This window comes from Ambystoma mexicanum, chromosome 13, assembly GCF_040938575.1.
Source record: "Ambystoma mexicanum isolate Mex_15411 chromosome 13, UKY_AmexF1_1, whole genome shotgun sequence".
NCBI lineage: Eukaryota > Metazoa > Chordata > Amphibia > Caudata > Ambystomatidae > Ambystoma > Ambystoma mexicanum.
In genome coordinates this window covers 720,333,292-720,349,394 of record NC_090938.1, presented here as the reverse complement: position 1 = coordinate 720,349,394, position 16,103 = coordinate 720,333,292, and the positions used below count along the sequence as shown (strand labels likewise).

General features: G+C 48.8%; 1 protein-coding gene across 1 annotated transcript in view; it reads left to right on the top strand.

The window, feature by feature from the left end:
* Nucleotides 1–16,103, top strand: part of LOC138521804 (E3 ubiquitin-protein ligase TRIM39-like) — a 176,176-nt gene that overhangs the window by 54,339 nt on the left and 105,734 nt on the right. Inside the window, exon 4 of the mRNA XM_069634918.1 lies at nt 8,061–8,164. Coding sequence (XP_069491019.1) covers nt 8,061–8,164 — 104 coding nt within the window. The remainder of the gene's footprint in view (nt 1–8,060; nt 8,165–16,103) is intronic.

The window sequence follows — 16,103 nt, the reverse complement described above, 5'->3', positions numbered from 1 at the left end:
CTGATCCCACTGGCCGTTGCTTAAGTACCAACGCAGGACTTAATATGAGTAGCTCTGAGCTGGGTCCCCAGTGCCAACTACTGTTTCCCCCCTGCAACGGTTCTAACTCTATGCTACTGTGCATTCTATACTCGCAACTCTTTACCCTGCTGTGTTGCGGACCGGGCTGCATGACGCAAACAGCCACCCCATGCTAAATTGCTTACCACTTACAATGGCCAGATGGTGGCTGATACACTGAGATGCATGAAACATTAGAGGTCTGGGGAACCACGCCAAGATGCTGATGCTACAGCTGTATGCTGAACAACACAAGGCTTGAATCCTCTTTCTGCAAGAAACGCATGCTATAGTGGCGGGCTGCGATACGTTTGCTAAAAGTTGGGAACACAGCGTTTTTATATACAATACACTACCCAAAGCCGAGGTGTCATGATCCTTATTCACAAATCGTTACAATATGCACCCAAGGCCACATGGGTCGATCCCCTTGGGCGTTATGTGCTGACGCATGGCGTGCTATCTGGTCTGGAGGTGGTGATGCTTAATATCTACGGGCCCAACATAGATGATCCTGACTTCTATATTCATGTTGCATACTTGCTGGAAATGTACCCTCTAGTTCCTGGCCTGTGGGGCGTGGACTTCAATACCATTATAGACCTCAACCTGGACAGAAACGGAAATAAGGCCAGGCAGCTGATTAGAGCCGCCCGACCATACTTGAGAGACAGACTGGACTGGGGGTAGAGGACGCCTGGAGACTGCTACATCCCCAGACTCGCGGCTACACCTTTTACTCAACAGTACACGATTCGCATTCTGGTGGCTCATATCTGGGACACTAATAAAATTGACGATAGAAGCAGACCCAAGCCCCAGGCGCTAGATTGATTAGATTCTGTATTTCGAGCCGAGCTAGAGGAATGTGTGGAAGACTATTTTAAAATAAACGCAGGCACGGTGGACTCCCTGGCTATCCTCTGGGAGGCCTTTAAAGCTTATATCCGCGGTATGACCCTTTCCAAAGAATCGGGGATTCTCAGGGCGATACGCCGCAATATACTAAATATTGAGGCAAACCTTATGCAACTCGAAACACAATATGCTACAGACCCCACCTCCACTACACGAGGCGAAATAAAAGAAGCCCTGGACAGCTTCAGGCACCATGCTGAGAGGGAATGGAAGTTCCTCGACAACACAGTAATAGCAAGACAATATGGCAAAGGGGAACGCACGGGTAGGCTTCTGGCTAGGGTGGTGCGACAGGAGGAGGGTGGGAATCACATTCCGTTAATTCAAGATCCTGATGGGGTTTCGGTCCACAATGAACTGGTGTAAACGTGGTATTCTGCTCCTTTTATGCGGCGCTCTTCGCCAATAATGATGATGCATCCGGCTCGGATATAGACAATTCTTGGACGGATTGCCGCTGTCTGTACTTTCCGATGAGACTAGAGAGGTCTTCGACAGACCGATTGAGTTGTCAGGCAATAGAGCTGGCTATCGAGCCATTGCCCTCCGGTAAGAGCGCAGGCCCGGATGGCCTCACCACGGATTTCTATAAATGCTATAAAAGTCACTCCTCACGCCTCAGCTGTCTGCCCTATGGAGTGAGGCCTGTGCAAAGGGAGAGCTGCCCCCAACACTCAGGGAAGCAGTGATTACTGTACTTCTTAAAACCAGTAAACCAGCTACGCATTGTGGTTCATATCGCCCCATGTCACTTATAAATAGTGATGTTAACATATTCGCAAAGGTGCTTGCCCATAGGCTTGCTGCCTATATCACACATCTCATACATGCAGACCTGGGGTAGTATCCAGACTATACTGCTTCAGGAACGGATTAGAAAACCGCTTTCTAAGCTCCGCGAGACATGGGGAAGGGAATTGGGTACTGACATCACTGACGAAGGCTGGGAAGCTATGTGCATGCAAACCCGGGAGGTTTCTCTGAATGCTAGGTTCCGCCTGTTCCACTTCAAGGTGCTACATAGATTCCACTACACCCCAGCTAGACTACACATCATGTCCCATGATCACACTCCCCACTGCCCCAGGTGCCACATGGACGACGCAGGCTACTTCCACATGATTTGGAACTGCCACAGAATCATGGGGTATTGGGGTGGGGGTTTGCACTGCTGTATCTGCTATGCTAGATTGCACAATTGATCCTACGAACTGCCTGTTCCATGAGTTTTCAACACTTCAGGGAGCCTGTCGTAAACTAGCTAGCCTGTGCATGATCCTTGCGGTGCGCTGTATACTGCTGCTGTGGCTTAGGCCAGCTAGTCCCACCATCGAACAGTGGCTCCCCGATGTAATCTGGGCATCAGAAAATGAGGAACGCTGGATCTCCCTGCAACCAACCTGCTGCAAACCCCCAGACATCTGGCCACCTTTTCCGAGCGTACCTGCAAACAATCACCACTGACGGACCGGTTGCCATTGATCCCCTTTGAACTCTGAAAACTGCATGTGTTAGTTTTGCATTTGTTACCTCATGATAAGCGCCACACAGCGGTAATGTACTGTAACATAATCGGGAATGAGACCACTTCTAAATTCATGTAACCTTGTATAATGCTACCGATATGATTGCCCGTTCTGCCTTGTCAAGCATTTAATAAATAAAGTTTTAAAAAAAGAAAAGAAACTTCTACTGAGGGTTCTGCAGAAAAAACTATTAGATGTTCAGAAGGATCAGGTCTTCTGAGGGGCTTTGGGGACAGACCCCCTCTCCCAATAGAAAGACAATTCCTAAGGGTAGCTGTTGAACCTATAGTCAGCGAAGACTGCCCCACAAGAAAGATAGTCAGGGAAGTGACTTACCCCATAAGGGATCAGTTCCCTGTGGTTATAGTCTGGGGAGGGTGCATGTTCCTATTTTTTGGGATTTTAGGGCCACATTTATGGGCCCATCAACGTTTTGTTTTTTCCCTTCACTTTTTGGAACTTTGACTTCTTTTTGGTGACCAGAGGGTCTTCTCTTGACGTCCCCTGCCATTACGACCCTTCTACCGAATTTAAGTATATGGTATTGGGTCGCACTAAGGGGCTCAGTCCTAGGGGTCCTCTCAGACACCCCATGTTTGCTGTAGGGTGATTCTGTCACCCTTCAAGGGTTGAGGGAGTAGGTTGGTGGCAGTTGTACTTTATTTCTGTTTTCAGCGAGAGTGAAAGACATTTTACCTCATTGGATCGCCCAATGTACCTTTTTGGTAGCCATTGGAACACCAGTAAATTTGTTCTAAAATCTGCTCTTGGCCATTTTGTATTTTAAAGCTCCTTTTGTTCGGGGCAACCATGAGGTGGCTTTAAAATGTCTATTCTGACTATGTGCGCTCTTTTTGAGATTACGATGGCAGCCCCCATATTGGTTTAAACTTGGTTTGGCCAGTCTAAGTACCCAGGCTCTCCCTCGCAGTTCCTGTTGAGGTGGTTTCGGTTAAGGGGCAGTCATACTGACTAACAATAATGGTTGGTCATCTGATCCTTTGCCCCCAGGACCCCTCTAGTGATTGGGCCTGCTGCTGACTTGCTTACTGAGATTTTACCTCCGATTCCTGTTGTGTTGCCAGTTTAAAGCCTCTACTTGGCCATACTTGCAGGTTCCAGTGGGTTGGACATATCCTGGTTTGGTGTTTTTTGGCTCTGGAGTTTAAGCTTCCTGAAGTCTCCTCTGTCTCACCTATACCCCGTTAACGCCTCCACACTGGAACTGTTATTTGTGCCATCTGCCACTGCCACCAATCATTTAGTGCTAGAATCTACACTTGGCTGTGTCACTGCTGCCATCCAGAAGTGGCGTGATGCCTCAACCCCCTTCCAGATCTTAAGCTTGGGACGTCTGAGGGTGACTCCACCCATTATCCCTGTCCTGCGATCTTTTGCTGCTGGGCTGCCTTCATCTTTTGTCCACCGAGCCTCCAGGAGCCTTCTTTACAGGTTCCTTCACCTTCCTTGCCGAAATCGCCAATGCAGGCTTGAAGGTCGACACCATGGGAAGGGCCTTTGTTGTTGTCTTGGGTTTCCCTGGTTTTGGCTGTGTGAAGGTGTAAATCCCTGGGTGCCCGATCCTGTAAACCACACCTGGGAATGAAACCCTGTACTTATCACAGTAATGCAAGCACTAACCTGTGTGAGGTCACAGCAGCAGCCAGAGTGAGAGGAAATAGCCCAAGGAATATCCAAACACCTGGCAGTAACAGGGTTTCTTTTGCTAGGCTTTTTCTCCTATCCTCTACCTACATGTGCTAGGTGCTGACCACCAGGTCTATGGCCTTCACATATGCCGGGGGTAGGTTGTGTCTTTAGGACACTGTGCTGAATTGTGCAGGCTCATAGGGGTCTTTATTTACTTGTAGGATTTGTGGTTCCCTTGTACTCCCACACCCTGTTAATGTATGCTCGGTGCCCACCTGTTGCAGTGGACTCGCATCTAGACCAGGGGGGTGTGAGGAGAGTCCTTTTTAGGCATTTACTGGTTGCTTTATAATATTCTGGGCATCTTGTTAATACATTAAGTATTATACATTAAGTACTTATTTTACCTGATGTATTTCTATGTGTGACTTAATAAAGTATATATAATTTGTTCAATATATCAGTGTAGTGTATTTTCTAGAGATATGTGTGTGTGGACTAATTGTACCTTTGTGTCGACCCCTGACTGAGAGTAAAGCCTTGCCCCTCTGTAAGCGTCATCTGTCTTAAAGGGAGATTTAGCTTCCCTGTCTTGTCTGGTGTGATAGCCCTCCATTAAGGTCAGTGATTGTAGTGCCCTAAACAGGAGGGGCCTTAAAAGGTGCATGTCCTTTTTTGAAGGCCTTCTGCCCTATTCCTTTCTATGGGCATAAAGTCCCTTCCTGCAGTTACCTGCGCCTGACTTATGCTGCTGGAACCGGACTCTAGGCATCTCTCCCGAGGTCCCCATGGAGAACTGGGGTAGGCAGCTGCCCCTTCCCTTCAAAGCAACAATGACATTCTAGTGCTGACTCTTTCTTCCCTACTGGGGCACTGTGAGCACTGCTAGAAAGTATCCAAAAACTGGGCGACCTGCCTTTTAAATTTGGATACTTTGATTCTATCGATTCTAGAATTGGTGTGCCTTCTGAACCTATAAGGCCTTTGTAAGAATTGTACTAACACCTCCCCGTTTTTGCTAATTGTTCAACCCATTACTTGAACTGAATTCTAAAGTGGGGTGTGTTCCAATTTTGGGCACCTACCTGTGGTTTGTATATGTGTAGATATTTTGTCTTACTTATCATGTAGTGGGCCTCATTACGACCCAGGCGGTAAGTGTTTAACGGCGCCGTAAAAGGCTGCGGCGCCATTAAACACTTAGCGCCTAATTACGAGGTCCCTTTGAGGGACCCGACCTTAACGGCTGGTATAGACCAACCGTTAAAGTAGGGACCTGCAAAGGGACCTTGGTGCTAAGTACGGTACCGCAATTTGCGGTACCGTACTTAGCGCCTTCCCCATTCCCATAGAGCCCTATGGGGCGAAAATGGGAATGGGGAAGTGCCATGGTTCAATGGGGAATTACCACCCCGCCAACCTTGGAATGGGGTGGTAATTCCCCATTGAACCATGGCGGACCCATTACAACACCGGCACCAACCATGGTGCTAATAGCGCCATGGTTTAGCGCTGGTGTTGTAATGAGGGCCAGTGTCTTTTACTTATGCATATGTGTTGTTAATAAATAGATGTCATTTTGTACTTGCTTGAGTGGACATTTTATTACTTGTTAATTGTACTTGTCGTTCTCCCCCCTCGGATGCCATCCCCCTAGGGGTCATGAAAGAGATCGCTCCCTCTCTATTGTCTGAGATTATGAAAGCCATTAACGACTCCCTCCAGACTGGTTTTATCCCACGCGAATTGAAGTCAGCTAGGGTAATCCCCCTCCTAAAGAAACCTACTCTGGATTCTGCTATCCCATCTAACTTTAGTCCTATTTCTCTTCTTCCTTTCTTGGCTAAACTCCTAGAGTCACTGGTGTCTCCCTTGCTATCCACCTTTCTTGAATCTACCAATCTTCTTGACACTGTTCAATCTGGGTTTCGTCCTGGTCGAGGCATGGAGAGTGTTCTGGTCGCCATTTTGGACGACATGACCAGGCTTGTAGATACTGGTGGGTGGGAGCCCTGATTCTGCTGGATGTCTCAGCGGCTTTTGACACGGTCGACCACTCCATCCTGCTATCTCATCTTGCCCAATTTGGTATCTCAGGGCAGGTGCAGCCTGGTTTCAGTAGTTGATTGCGGATCGGACACAGACCCTCTCTTTGCCTCTTTTTCTGCCCCCCCCCTGTCACCTCAGTTGTGGAGTGCCCCAAGGCTCCTCCTTTTCGCCGATTTTATTCGATATTTACATCTGGGCCCTTGTGTGTCTCATCCGCTCCTTCGGCATCAGATGCTACTCGTACGCCGACGACACTCAGCTACTGATTCATTTAGACCTTGATCAGCCCATAGTGTCGTCGAGTCTGCGGGGGTGTCTGGCAGCCGTTGGAGAATGGATGAACCACAATTGGCTCAAGTTGAACGGTGATAAGACTGAGGTGATGGTGGTGGGTTACCCTCCTGATCCCACTCTTTGGGTGTCTTCCTTCTGGCCTCCTTCTTTGTGACCTTTGCCGCCTCCGGTTAAAAAGGTTAAAAACCTGGGTGTTGTGTTATCGGCCTCACTGTCTATGGACCAACAAGTTTCTGCTGTATGTCAGGCTGGTCATCCTCAACTGAAAATGTTGAGGAAGGTATTGCCTTTGATCCCGGCTCCACTGCGCCCTCCAGTGGTAGCAGCTTTAGTTCTATCTTGGATAGACTATTGTAATTCCCTATATTTAGCCCAACCCAAGAGCTTGATTAAATGATTGCAACGGCTCCAAACTCTGGCTGCCCGAGTAGCCACTGACACTTCTTATGGTGCTCATATTTCGGTCACTTCATTGGCCCCCGGTGGCCCAGCGGGTGAAGTTTAAGGCCTTGTGCATTGTTCACTGGGCCCTTCACGGTCAAAGAGCTGAATACCTCTGAGCCAAATTTTCCTGTTACCATCCCGCCCGTAATCTTCGCTCTACCACTATGGAACAGCTTATAGTGCCTAAATACAATCGTGACCGGGTGGGTGGACGGGCGTTCTCCATCGCAGCAGCTGTTTTGTGGAATGGCCTTCCACTTGTCATCAAAAATACTCCTAACTACTTGGAGTTCAGAAAGAAGGTTAAAACACACTTGTTCTGATTTTGTTTTGCCCCTGTTCTCACTCTCCCTAGCGCCATGATGCCTTTGGCCACCGTGCGCTTTACAAGATATGGTAACATAACATGACATAACTTTACATCAAACCCCTGATGTCTTAAGTCTCAGTCTAACTGCTTGTCCTCGCTACCAAGGGAGCCTTATGTTCCTACCTCTGTGTAAAAACCCTCTTAGGTACACTAAGATCGGAGTCTCAGATTCCTACACCAGTAGTGGTTCTAAAAACCTAACAGGCAAAAAAGGTTAGAAAACGCAAATGGATAGATCCGGAAAAATGTGGAACTTACCCAGCATCTGGCATCCCTCAGACTTGCAACTATTTAAATATTGATAATAAAACAAACGGAAACCAGTGCGAATATCCACACTGCTAATCCCTCGTATCATTTCTATGTCACAGTATAGATTCGCCAGCCCACCCTTTCCTCCCAGAGGGTCTCCTATTCAAAGACTATTTCTTAAAAGTAGAGATTCCCCAGCCCGCCCTCTCCTCCCTGAGGTCTGCCCTTCAGAATGTGTGTCACAGTAGTGGTTCCTGTGCCACTCCACTCACTGCTGCCTGTCTCTTGTCCCTCATTTATGAGTGGTGCTCTCCGCCCATCTGCTTTATGGGGATGCGCTTCCCCTTCCTTTCATGTTTAGTAATTTAGAGCCTTCCTTTTCCATCTTTAGTAATGGGGTCTCTTTTTCCTCCCCTTATCTTACCATTGAGACCCCCTTTCTCTTACTTTTCTCTGGAAGCCGGGGGTTATACACAGTATCTTTCTATATTTCTCAGGTGTAGTGCAGTGAAGGCTCTGAAGCCCCAGGAAGATGCCCCTGGAATGGAGACGACGCTGCAGAGCATCAGACGCCATGCCCAGCTGCTCGCAGAATTAAAAGGTAGATATGAGGCCAGGCCCATCCAAGAGATGATGGTGGTTGGGAAGGATTATCCGACCATCTCACTGCACTTGAAATACATGTAAATACACGCATCTCAATGAGGAACAGATATGCCTGTATTCTTGTACTTGCATATTTCAAACCCTACAATACCAGGCAATGGAGCGCATCACAGTGGTTGAGTCGGGGGGCGGGGCTGGCTTTTTGGTGGGCGAGAGGCGCATCATATGACCGCTATTACCTGGTGCACCGAGTTTTTAGAGAAACCCTTAAATATCAATGTCTTCAGTTCTTTTCATCCACTGCAGGCATAATGCTGCTGTGCAGAGGTGGGTTGGGACGGCGTTCCACAGTGGAGATAGGTCTTCTTCTGTTACCCGCCCCCTGTTTTATCTTTCCTTTTCAACATTTGTTTGTTTCCAGTCTTGCAATGATGTGGCTTCTAGAATTGCTCTGGCCTCCCTAGTGTTGTGGCTAAGTACGGTTGTGACTGGGTTGCCCTAGCCTTGGATGTTATAAAGTCTATTTTAAAGATTATTCGGGCTGGTATCAAAGTTGGGGAAAATGTGGTCAAACTGTTGGATGCTGATGATTTGTGAGGGGCAATGGTTGAGGGTCAGAGAGGAGTAGGTTTCCACTTCCAGGTGAGCTTGAACTTGGGACTACTGCAGGCCTGAAATCCGAGGCTTGCCAGAAAGGTTTGGTTTTGTGCAGTCATGCCAATTGGTACAAAGCTCTCTGGGCATTTTTGTCACTCGGGTAGCTTCAGCATGAACCCTTCGAGGTTCATGGTAGCGAGCCACGATCGGATGAGCCTTCGATCGGATGAGCCTTCGATCGGATGAGCCATGATTGGATGAGTGATGTTTGGATTAGTGTTTGATTGGATGAGCCATAATTGGATGAATCATGATTGGATGAGCCATGATCGGATGAGTGGTTGGTTGGTGGGGTTCCTGAGAAGCAAAACCATGTTTTGAATGGGGTTGATGATAAGAAATGAACTGGTCATCCATGATTGGATGAACAAACTAAATACATATACATTTCATTGATAATGCACTAGTTGAGTTAAACTCATCAAAATTAGCGAAATAAATAGTGGTGTGAAAAAAGATGAATTGTAACATTAAACTTTAAATATGTAACTGTCGGAAAGTGAGAATAACTCCTAAAAAAGGGTAAATGGAAGGATTGAAACAAATCATTAAAGAAGGGGAGGGGGAAAAGTTGAAGGGGACAATAAAAAGAGAACCAATCTTCCATTTTACTTTAGAGAAGGGAGGAATACAACATTAAAAAACATTATAATACAGAAAAATAATTCAAAAGGGTGTTAATATTAAAAGGAGATTTGCCCAAAAGGAGCTGCAAAAATACATTCTTATTTCGGTCGGAAGTATTGTGGTGAAAAGACCGATCTGATAGAACATGTGTGACTTGGACCCTCCCCTTCCTGCAGTGGAAACTGAACTAGACGGCAGCCATGACTGCAAGGGCTGTTGCCGCCCTGTACCATTTGTTGGAGGTCGTAATGACGGATGTACATATGTTGTTAGTGTACTTTTAGTAGTTTTGCTTACCTGTGATTTTCAATTGATAAGAGTTGGTCCAAGGCCTTATAAATATTACTGTACTTGTATACATTCTGCCTAACTTGAGTTATTAGAGTGCTTTGTGTGTGCTACACTGAACCCTTCACCACTAAGTTTAAGCCTTACTGCTCAGTCATTCTACATTGATAGAATTTGGCTAGACATTAGTCTCGTCCTGTTCACCAGAATAGGGTGACCTCTCAGAATCTGGCACCAGGGCTGATTCTGAAAATCCATCTTTACGGCCTCAGTAGACTATGCTTTCTGATTAGAGCACATAGAACTACAAAAGGCCAATAAAGACATTATTTATATCCTGAGGGCAGTAAAAAAGGACCTCCTCGGCCTCTGAATAGTTTGAATACAGGTCTGACTGACTGTCTTCGTGAAGCATCAGTCTGGCCAATGAGTCCAGCTTAATGATAATTTAACTTCACGGTCGCCTAGTGCCAAAACTTAGCATTAACCGCTGCGAGAGGTCAGAAATGCGAGGCAGGCAACTATTTGATGATTGTTCAAAATATGCCATTTTATTAAAGTATAAATAATATTAAATGCCTCACTGTCACTACTCTGTCACTACTCTGCTGGGGATTTCCCTGCCTAACGAAAGCTAAAGGGAAACCCTCTAACACAGGATATCTTCCCTCACACTAAACATTATATGGTGTTTCAAATAGAGAGGGGCGCCTGCTACCTTTTTTGTATTTTTGGAAGGAACTTGGGGTTGGTCACCCTAAATTACCTGTGGGCAACCAGACGTGGACTCCCTGCTCACTGTGCTCAGAGAGGCACAGCTCTACCTCACTGATGAGGCCCAACAAGGCTGAAACACGTGTATGGGGTTGCTGTTGGTACTCTTGTTCAGAAGGGAATCGCCATAGCATTTCGGTGCTGGACTGCCCATGTGGACGGGACAAAGACTGATATGCTAATGGATATTTCCCATCTGTGAAAGGTACAGTGAGAAAAAAGCAGATGGCTGTGAACTCTCAAAGTGGTTAAAAACCACTGAACAGGTTATCATGCCGTGTTCTTTTTCCAGAGAGGGGCGCCTGCTACCTTTTTTATATTTGTGTTTCAAATGGCATCAGCAACATTCCCAGTTTATTGATAACCTCTCATAACCTGGGAGAGTTCCCTTCCTCGGGATTCACAGTGAATTCTGCTTCAAGGTTCAACAAAAGAAAGAAACCAGGAAATCCTTGTAGATGGAATAGTCACAGGGCAATGCTTGATGTCTCAAAGTCAAAGTAATGTGTTGTACACCAAAGTTCCAATAATAGCAATTATGTTCTCCTTGGTGCAATATGGACTTCCCACTTCCTCAGAACAGCAACAATGGTGTTCCCAGCCGCCGCAATGCTTTGCCACCACTTCCGGTAGTCAAGGAGCTTGCCACAGTTCAAAAGAAATGCCACTTCTACAACTGTCAGTGAAACAGTTCTTGGTTAGCAATCAATATGTCATCAGTCACAAGATTAGGATTCACAGTAGGTATATTTGTCAGGATGACTCACATTGCTGCTGCTTCCACTTCAACAACTTCACTTCTGCTCAAGCTTCCCATGAGAGCATTCTCCTTTGTCTCATAGTACTTTACTTCATTTGGGCTTTTGAAATGTTGCATCTATTGCCACTTAAATATACCACCACAGTCTCAGTGTTTTGGAATACCACCAAAGCTTCAGTACTTCAAATCCAAAACAGGTTTTTAGTTCTGACAAGATTTAGGTTAAGGCACCTCAGCACCCTCCACCAGGCAAGGCACTCTTCCTCTGAGTGTCTCTTCAAAAGGGGCAGCTTCTTGGCTTCTCTTGTCTGTCTCAACTTCAAATAGTATTCTTCAACAAGCAATCTAGATTGTACCAACTTCAGATGAACAGCAGGTTTCCCTTCCCCAACTTTGCCTTCATATCTCTGCCAACTGTTAGCCAAAATAATTACCCAGAAGCCTTGGTGCCACTCTCTTGGCTCCAGGTAATGCTGGCACACTTGTATCTTAAGCAATGTTAAACTTTCTACAGAATCACAGTCTTAGTTAGATGGTTTTCTGGCTTTAAGAAAAGCTGCTTTCGGGCTTAATAGGGGATTGCTCTTTGCTTGGGCAATGCTTGCTCTCTCTTCAATGATAGGTACAAAGTTGAAATGCTTTACTTCTCTATTGGGCATTTATGCATGAATAAAGATGTAAACGGTCACTCTTATTTTGGAAAGTGAAATTAGGCACACACAGCCACTTCTTCATAAAGCTTAGAGCGTTTAAAATGTTCGCCAATGGCTTTTGGTAGCGTTTGCTCTTCACGCGAGCAAAAAGAGAAATTACTGATCACACGCAAGTGCTATTTTTTTAAGCTATTTTTTTAATGTTCCATTGTCAAAGGTTTAATGAACAACTTCAGCTCGCTTTAGCCTACACGTGAGTGAAGATGGGGCTGGATACTGTAGCCGATAGTGCTCGTGCAAGGAAGCAGAACGCCAGGTTTGACTCGTTGTCTTCTGTAATCCTTGTTCTGTGGGTTGCACAACTTCCATGACTTCGGTCACAACCTTTACTGCTCCTGGCTTCACAAGGACACACACCCTTCCTTGTTGAAGGTTTTTCTGGTGCGGCCAGTCGACAAAGGAGCCCGTTGCCTGCAGCTCCATGCCTTGGTCTCTGACACATCGCTGGTACAGCAATCTTTACAATCAGGCTCACATGGGGAAAGGCAGCCTTCCTGCACGCCTTCCACAGCACAGCCTCTGCAACTCAGAGTTTGGGGGAACAGGACCCTCACAGAACAAGCAGGTGAAATCTGCTGTATCAACGTTCCGGCGTCCCTTTGTTCTCCCACGTATGCATACACTGCCAACACTGTGTCTTCTTCTTTCTGCTCCTGCTACTACAGCCCGCACTCCAGTCACAGTTCCAGCGGTCTTGCGTGAAAGATTGAATCTAAAATGCTGAATGCACGTTTAGTGTGCATTCAGCATGGTAAATTAGATCAAAGTCCATAATACTGAACAAGGGGGATGTGGGTTGCAGCATTAAATACATTAAAGGCAGTCCGGGGGACAAACGGACAAAATCCCAAAGAATCGAACTACAAAAGTCGGCTCTGCTATTTTGTAATTCGATCTTTTGGGATACGTTATTTTAACGTACATCTGTTCCAGCTCCTGTGCATTGCCTACACCTGAGGGGGCTTTTGTGCCTCCCAGTCCCCTTCAGGTGTGGGCTGTTAGGCTTAATTGCCTGACTACTATTACAGCAGGCCTCTTCAGCCCTCTTCCTCGATCCAGTATTCATGGGATTATGGGACTAGTTCGTTCTTTAAAGCAACTTCTTGCTTTTTAGGGGTAGATTATTTCCTGTAAAACCATTAAAAGATGAACCGTTAGAATTGGTTGTTACAGAGGAAGACAGATCCTTTTACTTTATACCTTTGGAAGTAAGGAGGGTGTTTATGCTGAGATACCTTGAATGATCTTTCTGTTATGAAGGTTTGTTTAGGTGTTAGGGTATATGTGCCGAGAGCCACAGAATGGATATGAGGTTCAGATACATTGTAATGGCAATAAGCAATTACCGGTTTTGGCAATCTTGAAAGGTGTTACCTTTCAAAGGACACATGCCGCGTCTCATCCCACGGGATCTCCTCACCACCCTGGGCCTTGTCTCCTCCCAGGTGATCCTCCTGCAGTACACCACCCCCAAGGTCAGGAAGTGTCTGCCTTTCCCTGGCCACCTGGGGGGAGACTTTAGGAAGGGGTTCAGTGAGGGATCCCTAGGATTCATCACACCGCCTTTAGGTCTGGTGGTGTTGGGGTAATAGGGTACGTCTGTTCCAATGCATGAAGTTACTCTCCCAATGCAGTCAATTGCAATCATTCAGATTTGACAGATGCACAGGTAGGGGTTATAGAAATACCTTGGATGTAACTTAAATCCCCCCAAAGTGTTGCTTGCGAGGACACTGAGCCAGTATTGGGTTCAAAATAGGAGGTTCTTTATCAGATATAGTGGCATGAAATGCCTGATCCAATAAAAAGGCAAAATTATCTGTGATTTGAATGCCCTTTTCCGTGGTCCTTTACTTTGTGCTGAGAAGGTTACGCTCTGAAAGAGTGACATCTCTGGGGCGGGAGAGGTCAGGGAGGAAAAGCCAAAACATGACAGTTGGGCACCCAAGAAAGTGGGGGTGCTGAGGTGGGAGCTGGAGGGGAAGCATTAGGTGAAGGGCAGGGAGTGGGGGTCAGTGGTTGGAGGGGGAGGCATTATGTGAAGGGCAGGGAGTGCAGGTGCAGTGGCGGGACCTCAAGGGGAGGCATTAGGGGAAGGGCAGGGAGTGGGGTACAGTGGCGGGAGCTGGAGGAGGGGCATTGGGTGAAGGGCAGGGAGTGGGGGTGCAGTGGTGGGAGCTGGAGGGGGAGGCATTAGGTGAAGGGCAGGGAGTGCAGGTGCAGTGGCGGGACCTCAAGGGGAGGCATTAGGGGAAGGGCAGGGAATGGGGTTGCAGTGGCGGGAGCTGGAGAGGGAGCATTTGATAAAGGGCAGGGAGTGGGGGTGCAGTAGTGGGAGATGGAGGGGGAGGCGGAGGGGGAGGCATGAGGGATAGGGTAGGGAGTGGGGGTTCAGTGGCAGGAGCTGGGGGGGCATTAGATGAAGGGCAGGGAGTGGGGGTGCAGTGGTGGGGGCTGGAGGGGAGGTGTTAGGGGAAGGGCAGGGAGTGGGGTTGTGGCGCTGGGAGCTGGAGGGGAGGTGTTAGGGGAAGGGCAGGGAGGGGGGTGCAGTGGTGGGAGCTGGAGGGGGAGGCATGAAGGGAAGAGCAGGGAATGGGGGTACAGTGGCCAGAGCTGGAGGGGAGGCATTAGGGGAAGGGCAGGGAGTGGGGGTGCAGTGGTGTGAGCTGGAGGGGAGGCATTAGGGGAAGGGCAGGGAGGGGAGTGCAGTGGTGGGAGCTGGAGGGGGAGGCATGAAGGGAAGGGCAGGGAATGGGGGTGCAGTGGCCAGAGCTGGAGGGGAGGCATTAGGGGAAGGGCAGGGAGTGGGGGTGCAGTGGTGTGAGCTGGAGGGGAGGCATTAGCGGAAGAGCAGGGAGTGGGGGTGCAGTGGCCAGAGCTGGAGGGGAGACATTAGGGGAAGGACAGGGAGTGGGGGTGCACTGGTGGGAGCTGGAGGGGGGCATTAGCTGAAGGGCAGGGAGTGCGGGTGCAGTGGTGGGAGCTGGAGGAGGGCATTAGGTGAAGGGCAGGGTGTGGGGGTGCAGTGGCAGGAGCTGGAAGGGAGGCATTGTGTGAAGGGAGTGGGGGTGCAGTGGCAGGAGCTGGAGAGGAGGCATTAGGGGAAGGGCAGAGAGTGGGGGTGCAGTGGGCGGAGTTGGAGGGGAGGCATTAGGTGAAGGGCAGGGGGTGGGGGTGCAGTGGCGGGAGCTGGTGGGGAGGCATTAGGTGAAGGGCAGGGAGTGGGGGTGCAGTGATGGGAACTGGAGAGCGGCATTAGGTGAAGGGCAGGGAGTGTGGGTGCAGTGGTGGGAGCTGGAGCGGGGCATTAGCTGAAGGGCAGGGAGTGTGGGTGCAGTGGTGGGAGCTGGAGGGGGGAATTAGCTGAAGGGCAGGAAATGGTGGTGCAGTGGCGGGGGCTGGAGGGGAGGCATTAGCTGAAGGGCAGTGAGTGTGGGTGCAGTGGTGGGGGCTGGAGGGGGGCATTAGCTGAAGGGCAGGGAGTGCGGGTGCAGTGGTGGGAGCTGGAGGAGGGCATTAGGTGAAGGGCAGGGTGTGGGGGTGCAGTGGCAGGAGCTGGAAGGGAGGCATTGTGTGAAGGGAGTGGGGGTGCAGTGGCAGGAGCTGGAGAGGAGGCATTAGGGGAAGGGCAGAGAGTGGGGGTGCAGTGGGCGGAGTTGGAGGGGAGGCATTAGGTGAAGGGCAGGGGGTGGGGGTGCAGTGGCGGGAGCTGGTGGGGAGGCATTAGGTGAAGGGCAGGGAGTGGGGGTGCAGTGATGGGAACTGGAGAGCGGCATTAGGTGAAGGGCAGGGAGTGTGGGTGCAGTGGTGGGAGCTGGAGCGGGGCATTAGCTGAAGGGCAGGGAGTGTGGATGCAGTGGTGGGAGCTGGAGGGGGGAATTAGCTGAAGGGCAGGGAGTGCGGGTGCAGTGGTGGGAGCTGGAGGAGGGCATTAGGTGAAGGGCAGGGTGTGGGGGTGCAGTGGCAGGAGCTGGAAGGGAGGCATTGTGTGAAGGGAGTGGGGGTGCAGTGGCAGGAGCTGGAGGGGAGGCATTAGGGGAAGGGCAGGGATTGGGGATGCAGTGGCAGGAGCTGGAGGGGAGGCATTGGGGAAGGGTAGGGAGTGGGGAGCAGTG